Below are 14,640 nucleotides of genomic sequence, written 5' to 3'. Positions count from 1 at the left end.
AGTCACGTCTATATACATAGTTTTCATTAGGACTGGTCATAATTTGCACATCTACATTTTGCCATGTTGTTATTATCCTAACTTACAATAAAACTGAAGAAATCGGGTCCCAGAGTGAAATCCGACTTAAGGAACTATAAGTTTTAATTCTCCTATTTGCTTACTGTGGTGATCACTCATGAATGCATTCAGAAGAGGCTGTGGATGCACTTTTAACAAAAGAACAAAAATTTATTACGCAAAAACACAATGCAAGTAATCAAAACAGTCTTATTACAAATATCATAAATATGGATTCAACACTTTTGTCCTCCTCAAAAACCTTATAGACACTCAAACCTCAATAAGGCCTAACTTGTTCTCTACTTTAACACTCTTTATTCAGTCAACATGATGGAATCAGTTTCTTCCTAGCTGAGCTCTGCATTTATTTAGTTGACTGTTGATTTACTTAGTTAATGTTGCTGAGCAACATAAAAGCCAGTAAGAGGAAGTAATTTATGAATCTGTGATGGCTTTCGTAAGTCACTTTCATGATTCTCTAGAGATGGCATCATATTCCACTTCTTAATATTAGAATATTAGAATATTATCCAATCTAATTGCTAGATGGCTGACTTTAGAATTTTAAATTTCTGATGCGTTCCTGAAACCCTCTGATTTTTATTCCACTCCCAGATTATTTCTTCACTGTACACACATTCTTCTCTGATTATCCTCCCTGTCAATGTTGCTTTAACATGTTAATATGATGCACTTGCTATTGTTTTTCCTCCTCCTCCCTGCAGTAGTTGCTACCTAATTCATGTCATTCCATTTATTTTTGATCAAGGCCCAGTGAATCTCATTTTAATGAATTCATCAGAGGCAGGTAATAATGCTAACACCTTATTTCCAATAACACAGTTTTGAACTTTGAATTTTTATCAAGAGGCGAGAAATAAAGAGAGAGCAGTTGAACACATGGCTACAGGGATGGTGCAGGAGGGAGGATTTAGATACCTGGATAATTGAGGCTCATTCTGGGGTAGGTGGGACTTCTACAAACAGGATGGTCTACATGTGAACCAGAGGGGTGCCAATATCCTGGGGGAGAAATTTGTTAATGCTGTTTGGGAGAGTTTAAATTAATTCAACAGGGGGATGGGAACCTGAATGGTAGCTGCAGTGTACAGGAGGTTGAGAGTAGTGAGGTCATCAATAAGGTTTCAAGGTTGGAGGAGTGTACCGGCAAGCAGGAAAGTGGTTTGAAATGTGTCTACTTCAACACCAGGAGCATTCAGAATAAGGTGGGTGAACCTGCAGCATAGGTTGGTACCTGGGACTTCGACGTTGTAGTCATATTGGAGATATGGATAGAGTAGGAACAGGAATGGTTATTGCAGGTTCCGGGGTTTAGATGTTTCGGTAAGATCAGGGAAGGAAGTAAAAGGGGGTACATGTGGCATTGTTAGTCAAGGATAGTATTACAGTGGCAGAAAAGACGTTTGGTGAAGACTCGTCTACTGAGGTAGTATGGGCTGAGGTTACAAACAGGAAATGAGAAGTCACCCTTTGGGGAGTTTTCCGTAGGCCTCCGAAAAGTCCCAAAGATAAAGAGGAAAAGATTGCAAATATGATTCTGGATAGGAGTGCAAGTAACAGGGTAGTTGTTATTGCAGGACTTTAACTTTCCACATATTGACTGGAAATGCTATAGTTCGAGTACTTTAGATAGGTCAGTTTTGTCCAATGTGTGGAAGAGGATTTCCTGACACAGTATGTAGATAGGCCAACTAGAGGGGAGGCCACATTGGATTTGATATTGAGTAATGAACCAGGCCAGGTGTTAGATTTGGAGGTAGGTGACCACTTTGGTGATAGTGACCACAATTCAGTTATGTTTATGTTAGTGATGGAAATGGATGGGTATATGCCACGGGGCAAGAGTTATAGCTGAGGGAAAGGGAATTATGATGTGATTAGGCCAGATTTGGATGCATAGGATGGGGAAGGAAACTGCGAGGATGGGCACAACTGAAATGTGGAGCTTGTTCAAGGAACAGCTACTGCGTGTCCTTGATAAGTATGTACCTGTCAGGCAGGGAGGAAGTGGTCGAGTGAGGGAGCCATAGTTTACTAAGGAAGTTGAATCTCTTGTCAAGAGAAAGGAGGAGGCTTATATAAAGATGAGACGTGAAGGCTCAGTTAGGGCATTTGAGAGTTCCAAGTTAGCCAGGAAGGACCTAAAGAAAGAGCTAAGAAGAACCAGGAGGGGACTTGAGAAGCCTTTGGCAGATAGGATCAGGGAAAACCCTGAAGCTTTTCATAGGTATATCAGAAATAAAAGTTTCACTGACCAGGGTAAGATTAGGGCCAGTCAAGGACAGTAGCATGAAGCTGTGTGTGAAGTCCGAAGAGATAGGAGAGGCGCTAAAGGAATAATTTTTGTTTGTCTTTTTCCTGTGTGAATACTATGCTGTTGAGGAGAACACAGATACAAGCTATTAGACTAGACGGGGTTGAGGCTCATAACGAGGAGGCATTAGCAATTCTGTAATATGTGAAAATAGATAAGTGCCCTGGGCTGGTTGGGATTTATCCTTGGATTCTCTGGGAAGCAGGGTGGAGATTGCAGAGACTTTCACTTTGATCTTTAAATCGTCATTGTCTACAGGAATAGTGCCCGAAGACTGGAGGATAGCAAAAATTGTCCCCTTGTTCAAGAAGGGGAGTCAAGACAACACTGGTAATTATAGTTCAGTGTGCCTTGTTTCTGTTGTGGGCAACGTTTTAGAAAGGATGGTAAGGGGGAGAATTTATAATCATCTAGAAAGGAGTAAGTTGATTATGGGTAGTCAACACGGTTTTGTGAAGAGTAGGTCGGGCCTCACAAAACCTTATTGAGTTCTTTGAGAACATGACCGCACAGGTGGATGAAGGTAGAGTGGTTGATGTGGTGTAAATGGATGTCAGTAAAGTGTTTGATAAGGTTCCCCACGGTAGGCTATTGCAGAAAATATAGAGGTGTGGGATTGAGGGTGATTTAGCAGTTTGGATCAGATATAGGTTGCTGTAAGTAGACAGATGGTGGTGGTTGATGGGATATGTTCATCCTGAAGTTCAGTTATTAGTGGTCTACTGCAAGGATCTGTTTTGGGGCCACTGCTATTTGTCATTTTTAAATGACCTGGATGAGGACGTAGAAGGATGGGGCAGTAATTTTGTGGATGACACTAAAGTTGGTGGAGTTGTGGACAGTGTAGAAGGATGTTGCAGGTTATAGAGGGACATAGATACGCTGCAGAGCTGGGCTGAGGGGTGGCAAATGGAGTTTAATGTGGAAAAGTGTGAGGTGATTCACTTTGGAAGGAGTAACAGGAATGCAGAGTTCTGGGCTAATGGTAAGACTTTTGGTCCTGAGGATGAGCAGAGAAATCTTGGTGTCCAAGTGCATAGAACCCTGAAAGTTGTCACCAGGTTGATAGGGTTGTTAAGAAGACATATACAGTATGTTAGCTTTTATTGGTAGAAGGATTGTGTTTCAGAGCCATGAGGTTATGTTGCAGCTGTACCAAACTCTGGTTTGGTACACCTGGGATATTGCATTCAGTTCTAGTCACTGCATTATAGGAGGGTTGTGGAAGCATTGGAAAGGGTGCAGAGGAGATTTACCAGGATGTTGCCTGCTATGGAAGGTAGGTCTGATGAGAAAAGGTTGAGGGTCTTGAGGCTGTTTTCCTTAAAGAGAAGAAGGTTAAGAGGTGACTTAATAGAGGCAGACAAGATGATCACAGGGTTAGATAGGGTGGACAGTGAGAGTCTTTTTCCTCAAATGGTGAAGGATAGCATGAGGGGACATAGCTTTAAATTGAGAGGTGATAGCTATAGGACAGATGTCAGAATAGTAAGGGCATGGAATGCATGCCTTCAAAAGTAGTGGACTTGCCAACATTAAGTGCATTTAAATGGTCATCGGATACACATATTGATGATGATGGAATAGTAAAGGTTAAATGGCCTTCAGATTGGTTTCACAGGTTGGCACAATACCAAGGGCCGAAGGCCTGTATTGTGCTGTAATGTTCTGTGTTCAATCAGCTCTGACTTTAAGATATTTTCCAATTCCCCTTGAATAACTTGCACATTATGGTTCTTTTATTGTTCCCTGGACATTTGGAATACATGTTAGAAGCTTTGATCCGTAATTTTTGCTTAATGGATTTAAGGGGTCCTCTTATCTCATGTCTACATATCAGTTAAAAAGGATTCAGTGCTGTGGATTCATTTGGAGCATCCCAAATAACAAACAGTAATAAGTAAATTCCTCAATCCCAATCATTAGAACATTCCTGACAATAAGCTCTAATCATGGCCTCTAAAATATTTTTCTAAGGCTATTTATAGTTATAGAATGTTAAGATAAGTTGTTTTATTCCCAAACTATTCATTCTTCCTTTTGAATGGCATATCATTTAAATGTTGATCTGGTATGTTTCTCTTTGAAAAGTCCATAGCATATATTTTTAAAAAATTGAATTAACTTTGCCACTCCTCTTCTTGCCCTAATTTTCTCCGAAGGCACTTCCTCAGGGCAACTTAAAACATTCTTGATTGTTAGAAGATACTATTTTCCACTTCTGGTTTTAGGTAGGAGCCCTAAGCCCTAAGCATTAAGATCCTGTTAAGCTGTTATTTAAAAGCTGATCAGACTTGAAGCAGCAAATTTAATTGGCAGTTGGAATTTGCCATTACCTGACATCCCTACAATGTCTGCCAAAATTTAACCACATCGTTATGAAATCTTGGCAAATAAATATGTTTTTGCATGTTAGCCTGTATTTCCCTAGTAGCTGTATGATTGACTATTGGAATTTCATGAGCCTTGAGCAAAGTTTGATGATACCCAAATAGAATTACCACCTAATGTACTACTGCCCACTCCTCATTGGCTGATATTTGAGGTAACTTTATCTTTTTAAAATAATAACATTCCGTTATTATTTGTCAAATTCTGTGGGCCTGAGATCAAGCCACATCACAGTAAAGAAACAATCCAGGGTGTTCATTCTATAGTATTTATTTTTCACTCTCATGGACTATTCCAACAACCTTAGTGAGGCTAATATTTTTAATGATGATATTGATCATTCCCTAATATAAAATCACACCCTTCCTTTAGGGTGTCTATACCAACTCCAACTTCAACTTCTCCACTTACCAAGTCACTTTTCAATCCAAAGTTATACAGTGGAATCTGTTTGTAACCACTATATTCCATCAATTAACATTTTATTCTTTGATTAGGTCCTCCGGAAGACATTATTTCATCAGCTAGGATCAGTGACTGACTTGCTCCAGTATGGCTCAATAGCTTTATTGGTTTGGCTCCTCTGTAAACAAAATCTTTAAGCATTTTCGTAAATGGTTTGCTTATCTTGTTGGAGTAGTAAGGGAACACTACCTTTTGAGATAAACTATCCAGAACCTCCAGGTGTCTGACCCTCTTTCATGGAAGAAAGTGAAGACTGCAGATACTGGAGATCAGTGTCAAAAAGTGTGGTATTGGTAAAGCACAGCTGGTCAGGCAGCATTCAAGGGGCAGGAGAATCAATGTTTCGAGCATTAGCTCGTCATCAGGAATGTTGTCAACTCAAAACGTCAACTCTCCTGCTCCTTGGATGCTGCCTGACCAGCTGTGCTTTTCCAACACCACACTTTTTGATTCTGACCCTCTTTCATACTAATCAAGGAAGAATTGTCTTGACTATCCTGAGCTGCCTTCCCTTTTCTTACAGGTTCTGATGTAATGTGCTTTCCCTGAACCACTGCCATATTTTTAAGGCAGATTTCCTTTCCTGATGCAGCTTTGTCTGAGGATTCCTCAAACTGGCTAGGGGGAAGGCAGTGACGTAGTGGTAATATCCTTGGACTAGTAATGCAAAAACCCAGGCCAATGCTCTAGAGACATGAATTTGAATCCCAGTGTAGCAGATAGTGGAATTTGAATTCAATAAAAAAAGTGGAATTGAAAGTTGGATTAATTGTGACCACTATCGATTGTGGTAAAAGCTCATCTAGTTCAGTAATGTCCTTTTGCTGTAGTGAATCTACCATCAGGCATAGTCTGGGCCACATGTGACTGTTGACCCACAGCAATGTGGTTGACTCTTAACTATCCTTGAAATGGGTCGAGAGTGTGGTGCTGGAAAAGCATAGCAGGTCAGGTGGCATCCAAGGAGCAGGAGAATTGACGTTTCGGGCATAAGCCCTTCATCAGGGATGGCCCAAGCCAGCCAGTCAAATCAAGGACAATTGAGAATGAGCAAGAAGTACTGGTCTAGCCAGTGATTCCCACATCCCATGAACAAATTTTAAAAATAATCATCTCCCATATAATTTCCAGCAATTGGATTTGAAATGGCCAGTCTTATTTCATTGGAAGCATACCTTTTTTTTAACGTCACTTTTAGGTTCTATCCTTTATTATTTTGGCAGCATTTTGTTTGCTCCCACAAAATGAATGCCTTTTCCATCCTCATATTTTCTTTTCCTCAGTTTCCTGGTTGAATCCCAGACAACTATATCTGAAGCATTGCTGCATTGTCTGAGATGCTGTTTTAGGGTAAGAGAAACCAAGATCCTCATCTGCCTGTTCAATTAGACATAGAAGGTCAAATAACTCCATTTTAAGGAGAATCTGCAAGTATTGCATCCTAGCTTTGTTTATTTTCTCCCTCAACCACCAGAAACAGGTAATTTATTTCACTTATTTGCGGAATGTAGATGCCTGCAAAGTCTGTTCAACTTGTGAAAATATTGCAATGGCTGCACTGAAAATGTAATCCAGGGGTTGTAAAAGTCTATGGGATATCCAAAGAAAATTGAGAGATTATATAATTGCAAGTAACGTACCTGACTTTTACAGTGCGCAGGTGATTTGTTTGTGTTCAAACCCTTTAAATCATACTCTGTGGCAAAGGGGCAAGATTATTTAAGGTGGTCAATGTATGCATAGTCCGATAGGTAATTATTGGCTAGCTGTCCAGTTACACAACTTAACAGAAATGCTTTTTGCAGGTTTGTTCTTTTTGGTCCACTTTGTAGAAAGTGTTTTGAAAAATATTAGTTAAAGCAATGAAATCTATTGTTCATTCCTTTTATATATATTGAAGTAAAATAATTCAGATTTACTTTGCATTGATGCAGATCCATTTGATAAATTGAAATGATTACAGATTTGCTCCAAGCAATGAAATTCTATTCTGTGTAGTTGTAATGGGCAATCCAAAGTATTTTATATAAACTATTGAATTTAACTGAAAGTGTACAAGATGATGGATACTTTTTTTATATACCATGCTCTGTTTGGAGAAGAAGGGGACTGACAGACATTTTACATGCACAAGTGCAGTACTGCAGTCATAACTTCCACATCAGGGTTGTGGGAATATCGATTGCCTTGTGCATTAATAATGGACATTTCTGTTTTACCTTGGGCGGGTATCTGACTTTTTTTCTTGGGTTGTACTGATATATTGAATACTCCACAGATTAAGTTTGTGACATGGCACATGATTAATGTTGAAGTAATTTACCAATTTATAGTAGATGAGTAGGAATATATTTGTTGCTGTACATTTCTCATTGCCTCAGTTCATTTTCATGTTAATTCTATTCATCTTTTATAGAAAAATGCAAAAGGTCAAGATCTATTAGACCAGATTGCTTACCATTTGGACCTTGTGGAGGTAGACTACTTCAGTCTGCAATTCATCGATGTCTATCAAGTTTCGGTATGTGACCATTTGCTGTTTACACTAATGAAAAAATACAAGTTAAATTGTTTTTACAAATTTGTTACTCCATTGGCATGAACATAATGCTATTTTGAATGTTAATGAGAAAAGCCATACGTTGGAAACTAAAGGAATCTTAATTTTGGAAAAAAACATGTAGCTGTTGTTGATGTTTCTGTGTGTACTGGGAAATAATATTCAAAAAAAAAAGGCCAACTTACAAAAAGCAAGTGCTGGCAAATAATTTGAAAAACCTGAAGTCTATTCAAATATATCAGTGTACAACTAAAACAAAAGCAAATCACAAAGTCATTGCTTGAGATGACCATTCAAGTTAAAAAGTAAATGTAAAATAATTCAGATGCTGAAGATCTGAAGTAAAAACAGAAAACTAAAGAAATACACAGCAGATCAGATAGCTTCTGTAGAATAAGAAACAATTGACCTTTTGGGTCCTTTTGTCAGAGTTTTTTTTGCAGTTCTGTTTGGTTTACTTTGGGAGCTGAAACTCAATACATTTTTCACATAATGCAAGAAATGTTCTAGTTACAATGGAACATTACATTTGTAGTAGGGACTTAGAAGTTTTCAGAGGTGGAGGTGAGATCAGATGATGCAAGATACATTTCTTGAGATTTAGAGCCTGCTGACAGATTTTGGTACATTTTAAAGTACATGGCTTATGTACAAGATTTGTTTCAGGAATCCATATACTGTTTATATATAAGGTTGCAACTCTGGCAGTTAATCTGCTCCAAGTTAACCTACATGGCTGAGTCTTAAATTGAACAAAAATATGAGACAACCCTCAATGTCTTTGTCCCTTACAACATGAAGTGTTCACAATATAGTTTCCTCTTAAGTGGATATTCCTTAGCAATAAGTCAGTTTAACTAACTTGAGAAAGTCAAGTGATCAAGGTGTATCCTGGATCAACTGCAAGCAAGAGAAGATCAAAGGCATATTGCTAAACGTCCCTAAATTTTCTCAAATTTTATACTGGGACACAGCAGACTTTCTAATAGAACTGAAAATGTTTAAACAACTTTCAGACTTTTGATTTCTAGATTATGGTATGTCCATTGCAGAAAAGCAAGAAATGTTAGCGGTTTGGAATGGAGTTGATATGGCCTTAATACATCAGGATTAATAGCCGTAGAGCTAAAATGTCCTACAAGAAATTGACCAGATTAGAAGACCAACACAGAGTCAGGTTAAACTTCTGTATTCATCATTTAGAACTCATGTCAGTTGCAAGAAATCTCCAGAATCCATGGACCACTTTGTCAGCAGATGCAGAGAAAAGCACAGCAGGTCAAGCAGCATCCGAGGAGCAGGAAAATCGACTTTTTGGGCAAAGGCCCTTCATCTGATGAAGGAACTGATGAAAGCACCTGCTGTGCTTTTCCAGCACCACTCTGATCTAAACTCTGGTTTCCAGCATCTGCGGTCCTCACTTGCCTAGATGCAGCGAAAAGGGCTATTTATGTGATTTTTCAGATAGGGAGCGAACAAATGGAGTTACTGAGTTGGTGATTGATCCATCCCATTGTCTGTACTTTTGAAAGCGATATGCTGAACAAACCAAGGACTCCTGCTATCAAAGAACTGGGGCAAGTTTCCTATAATGCAGATCATTCTCAGCAGGAGCAGCTACAAAAACATCATCTTGAGTTTGAAATCAATGTTAAAGAAAATGCAGACCTCAAAAAAACAGGTGGAGTTGCAGAGCACACCCAATAAGGAACTGCAAATCATGGAGACAGTCCGTTCAGAAATGTCAACAATGAGGCTCTGCTGGAAGAATGACATAGAGGAAATCAAATACACAGTGATGTTGTAAGTAGAAGAGGTCGATTCTTCGAAGAAAAGGAAGAAAAAATTGAAGATCTTGCCATTGGAATTGGGTAAGAAGGGGAAACTGTATTAGTCCAGCAAAAGACTAGTGCAGACAGTTGCTTGTAGCATGCCTGGATGAGTCAGCAGAGAAGCACTTTACTAGCACTCAGAGAACAGTATAGGATCAAAGAATTGAAAAGTAAGGGCACGACTGGAACAAGGTGTTCTTGCTGCTGTTTGATTTAAAATCTGAAAACATTGGTCATTTTGAGAACATACAGTTAGTATGTTTGTATGCCCAGCTGGATGAGAAATGATAAACATACAGCACAGAAACAGACTTTTGGCCATCATGGAGGAGAAAGTGAGGACTGCAAATGCTCTAGATCAGAGCTGAAAATGTGTTGCTGGAAAAGCGCAGCAGGTCAGGCAGCATCCAAGGAGCAGGAGAATCGACGTTTCGGGCATGAGCCCTTCCTGAAGAAGGGCTCATACCCGAAACATCGATTCTCCTGCTCCTTGGATGCTGCCTGACCTGCTGCACTTTTCCAGCAATACTTTCAGTTTTGGCCCATCATGTCTATATCGACCAACAAACACCAAATTACACTAATCCCATTTACCTGGACTTGCTCCATAGCCTACCATTCCCCAGCATTTTAAGCGTTCATCTAGATGCTTCTTAAATGTTGCTAGAATACATGCTTCCACCACCCGGTTGGGCAGTGTGTTCTATAGTTCTGCGCTCCTGTTACTTTATGCCACCTGGTCTTAGACATATCTGCCATTGGGAAAAGATTCTCACAATCTTTTCTGTCTATAACTCACAATTTTATCTACCTAAATCAGATTTGCCTTCAGCCCCCTCTGCTCCAAGAGAAATAAACCCAGTCTATGCACTGACTTCTCATAACTCCATTTTTATTTACCCCAGGCAACATCCCAGTGAATCTCTTCTGCAGCCTCTCCAGTGTAATCATGTCCTTCAGATTATGTGCAGTTCTGGTTGCCACAGTGTATTCCATCTGTAGCCTGAGAAATGTTTTAAAGTTGTAACAAGAGTTTGGTGCTCCTATATTTTATGTCCTGACTAATGAAGGTAAGCATCCTGTATGCTGCCTTCATCACCCTGTCTGCCTGCTCTGGGATCTTCAGGGATCTATGGATTTGTATACCAAGTTCCCTTTGTTCTTCAGTACTTCCTAGTGACCTACCATTCATTGTATACGTCCCTCTCTTATTAGACCTGTCAAATTGCATCACACCATACTGATCACGATTAAGTTCCATCTGCGATTGCTCTGCCCAATTTACCAGCTGATGGATATCAGACTGTAGTCTGAGACTATCCTCTCTATGAACAATAGCACTAATTTTCATGTCACCTGCATTCACATCTCAGTTGTTAATGTACATAATAAACAGTAAGGGTCCAAGCACTTGGGGTTTTGCCTTGATCCCATCTGCCAAAGATAATTAATGGCTCCTTTTTGCCCTTCTAATTTCTCAGGTAGTAGTGGTTGTACTGTCAAAGGAACCTTAGTGAGTTGCTGCAGTGGATCTTGTAGATAGTATACACTGCTACTATTGGGGTGGAGGGAGTATCAGTCAAGTGGATTGCTTTGTTCTAGATAATGTTAAGATTCCTAAGTGTTAGAGTTACACTCATCCAGGCAAGTGGACAGCATTCAAGCACACTCCTGACTTGCACCTTGTGGATGGCAGAAAGGCATTGGGGAGGCAGGAGGTGAGTTGCCTGTCACAGAATTTGTAGCCACTGACCTGGTAGGAGTATTTATAAGGATTGTCAGTTCAATTGCTTGTCAATGGTAGCTCCCCTGCTCTTGATACTGGGCCATTCAAAGATAGTAATTGCTTTGAACATTAAGGTGAAACGGTTAGATTCTGTCTTGCTGGAGAGCATCATTGTTTGGCAATTGCGTGGCATGAATAGCATTTGCTGTCCATCAGTCCAAATCTGGATGTTGTATAGGCCCCACTACACATGAGAACTGACCATCCAAGCATCTGAGGCAGATGACACTGTATATTTGCACAACTACTAACAAACATCCCCACCCTGGACTCCACAATGGAGGAATGGCCATTCTTGAAGCTGCTGAAGATGGTTGGGCTAAGGACATACCCAGAGGAACTTGGTCTTTGGACACAGTGGTAGTATCCCTACTTCTTAGCCAGAAGGCTTGAGTTCAGTTCCCACCTGCTGCAGACGTGTCACATGTCTGAACAGGTTGATTAGAAAACAAAATTTACGCTGAGGAACTCTGGCAGTGATGCCATGAAAATGAGACCACCAATCCCTAACCGCTGGAACTGTCCTCCCCTGGGCCAGGCATGACTACAACCAGCAGAGGATGTTCTGAGCCCATCTGATGTTGTTACAGGTCTGATCCCAGAATGACATTTGGCCTGATTGGTCATATTTTAATTTACTATTAATTTTAATGATGTGGTTTTTTTCACTGAAACGCAAGAACATAATGTTAAAGATTTTGTTTTAACAATAAAACTGAGGTTTACTAAATAAAATAAATAAACAATAGAATAGAATAAACAAAACAGTTTGCGTATAATGCAAGTTTGAAGATTTTGAAACATCGGGTAAAATGCAATTTCATTTACCTCAAAACCAGACTGTTATAGTACACACACCCTTCTCTATCATGCCTATAGGACTTAGCTTAACTGTGGATTCAATTCCCACACCAGGGATTTTGATAACCTCTTCTAGGAGCTTTCATAGAACCGAGCTTTAGATTTTCTGAGCTTTCAATAATAGGGAGGTGATGACCTAGTGCTATTATTGCTGCACTGTAAATCCAGTGACCCAGTTAATGTCCTGTGGACCCGGGTTTGAATCCTGCCATGACAGATGGTAGAATTTAAATTCAATAAAAATTTGGAATTAAGAATCTAATGCTGACCTGGAATCCATTGTTTATTGTCAGAAAAAAAAATCTGGATTCTCTAATACACTTCAGGGGAGAAAAACTGATATCCTTACCTAGTCTGGCCTACATGTGACTCCAGACCCACAGAATGTGGTGGACTCTTAACTGTACTCTGGACAATTAGAAGTGAGCAATAAATGCTGACCTAGCCAGTGATGCCTTCATCCTGTAAATGAATTTTTAGAAAGTTTCAGGATTTTAATCAAAGGCTTCTGTTCTGGATCCTTTAAAACTGAGGTAACCAATTTCTTAATGGTTCTACACCATCTTCTTCTGTCAGAAAATGAGACCTGTCAGAAGAAGATATACTTGAGACCTCCAGCTTTAGCCAAGGACTTCTACAAAACTGCCAAACTGAAACTAAAAAAATCTTAATTTTTTTTTCAAGCAGTAGACTTTTCCCTAAGCAAAAAAGACACAATTTCCAGAACATTCCACACAAAGTTGAATGCACATGTTTATTTTATTCCTTCCCAATTAAAGTTAATTCCTGTTAGCCTCCAAGAATTCTTTCCGACTGTGCTTTTTTTCAAACTATCACAACAGCAACAGGAATACCTACAAATTAATCATTAAACTTCATAGACACAGATCAACATCCACATGCTAGTACCACTTGCTCAAATTCGAATTCTAAAACAAGACCCTAAATCTGTCACTGGAACGTTGTCAAGGCTCACAGACCCAATAGCATCCAGTGGCTCTAATCATCCTCTGATACCATGTGAAGTGAATTGAATTGATTTGAAGACCAGTATCTGTGAAGCTGGGCACCTCCAGAGGAGATCAGATGGATCATTCAGTGTGCTAAATGCTTCAGCCTTGAGTTTTGCTCTGATGAGCTGCACTCCTGTTGTTTAGAATGGGAATATTTATGGAGCATTTTCTAATAGTTAGAGGTGTTTAATAGTCCATGAGCATGACTTAAATAAAAAAAAGAAAAAATTTCTGGAGAAATTCATCACGTCGTAGCAACAACGGAGAGAAAAACAGATGCCAGTTCTCAGAAACTTGATTTAATTCATGCAACATATAGGAAGAGCCTTGATGCAGTACTGCACACTGCAAAAGTTATGGCTCCTAGCAATAGCACTCAAGAATTTATGCTCCAGAACCTGCAACGAGCTTGCCGCATCCCCACTCAGGCTGCCCCAGCACAGCCACATTACCACCATCCACCTGATGAGGTGTACCACGCACACAAAGCAAGACAGATTCAGCCTGGCCAATTACCTCCCCATTAGTTCATCAGTAAAGTCATGGAACGTGTCATCAATAGTGCTATCCAGCAGCACGTGCCCAGCAAGAACCTGGTCACCGACACCCAGTCTGAGCTCTGCTGACATTACGGCTTTGTTTCAAATATGTTCAATAGAGCTGAAACTTAGAGAGGGGAGACTGACTGACTGACTGCCCCCAACATCAAGACATTCAACGAAACTAGAGTCAATGGGAATCAAAGAAAGTTATCCTCTAGTGGAATCACATCTGGGGCAGCCTGAGTGGGGATGTGGCAAGCTCGTTGCAGGTTCTGGAGCATACATTCTTGAGTGCTGTTGCTAGGAGCCATAACTTTTGCAGTGTGCAGTACTGCATCAAGGCTCTTATTAGAAAGGAAGACTGTAGCTGCCAGATGTCCACAATCGCGGCTCCAGGACATCTCTGCAGGAGGTCGTCAGGATGGTGCCCTAGGCCCAACCATGTTCAGCTGCCTCAATAAAGACCTTCTCTCCATCATATAATCAGAATTGGGGATATTTGCCGACAACCACAATACCCAGCACCCATCTGTGATTCGTCAGACACTGAAGCAGCCTACAGCCAAATGCAGCAAGGTGTGCGCAATAATAAGACCTGGGTCTACAAGTGGCAAGTAAAATTACTGCCACACAAGTCTTATGTTCCAGAGGGGTAGCACACTGGAAATCAAACCCTGCAGTTTCCTGAGTTGTCTCAAAGGTTCAAGATTTTTAAAAAATACACTCAATGCCCCAGTTTACCAGTCTACTCTGGTCAAAGAAGAAACTATCAAACTTTCAAGAATGGTAATC

At 40.0% G+C, this 14,640-nt stretch overlaps 1 protein-coding gene across 2 annotated transcripts in view; it reads left to right on the top strand.

Moving 5' to 3' along the window:
- Positions 1-14,640, top strand: part of LOC140480568 (band 4.1-like protein 4B) — a 380,420-nt gene that overhangs the window by 146,885 nt on the left and 218,895 nt on the right. For both annotated transcript variants that reach the window (XM_072575571.1, XM_072575572.1), the window contains exon 2: positions 7,671-7,775. In XM_072575571.1, coding sequence (XP_072431672.1) covers positions 7,671-7,775 — 105 coding nt within the window. The remainder of the gene's footprint in view (positions 1-7,670; positions 7,776-14,640) is intronic.

Source organism: Chiloscyllium punctatum, chromosome 8, assembly GCF_047496795.1.
Source record: "Chiloscyllium punctatum isolate Juve2018m chromosome 8, sChiPun1.3, whole genome shotgun sequence".
Classification (NCBI taxonomy): domain Eukaryota; kingdom Metazoa; phylum Chordata; class Chondrichthyes; order Orectolobiformes; family Hemiscylliidae; genus Chiloscyllium; species Chiloscyllium punctatum.
Note: the sequence above shows the minus strand (reverse complement) of the source record. Positions and strands in the feature narration are given on the sequence as shown.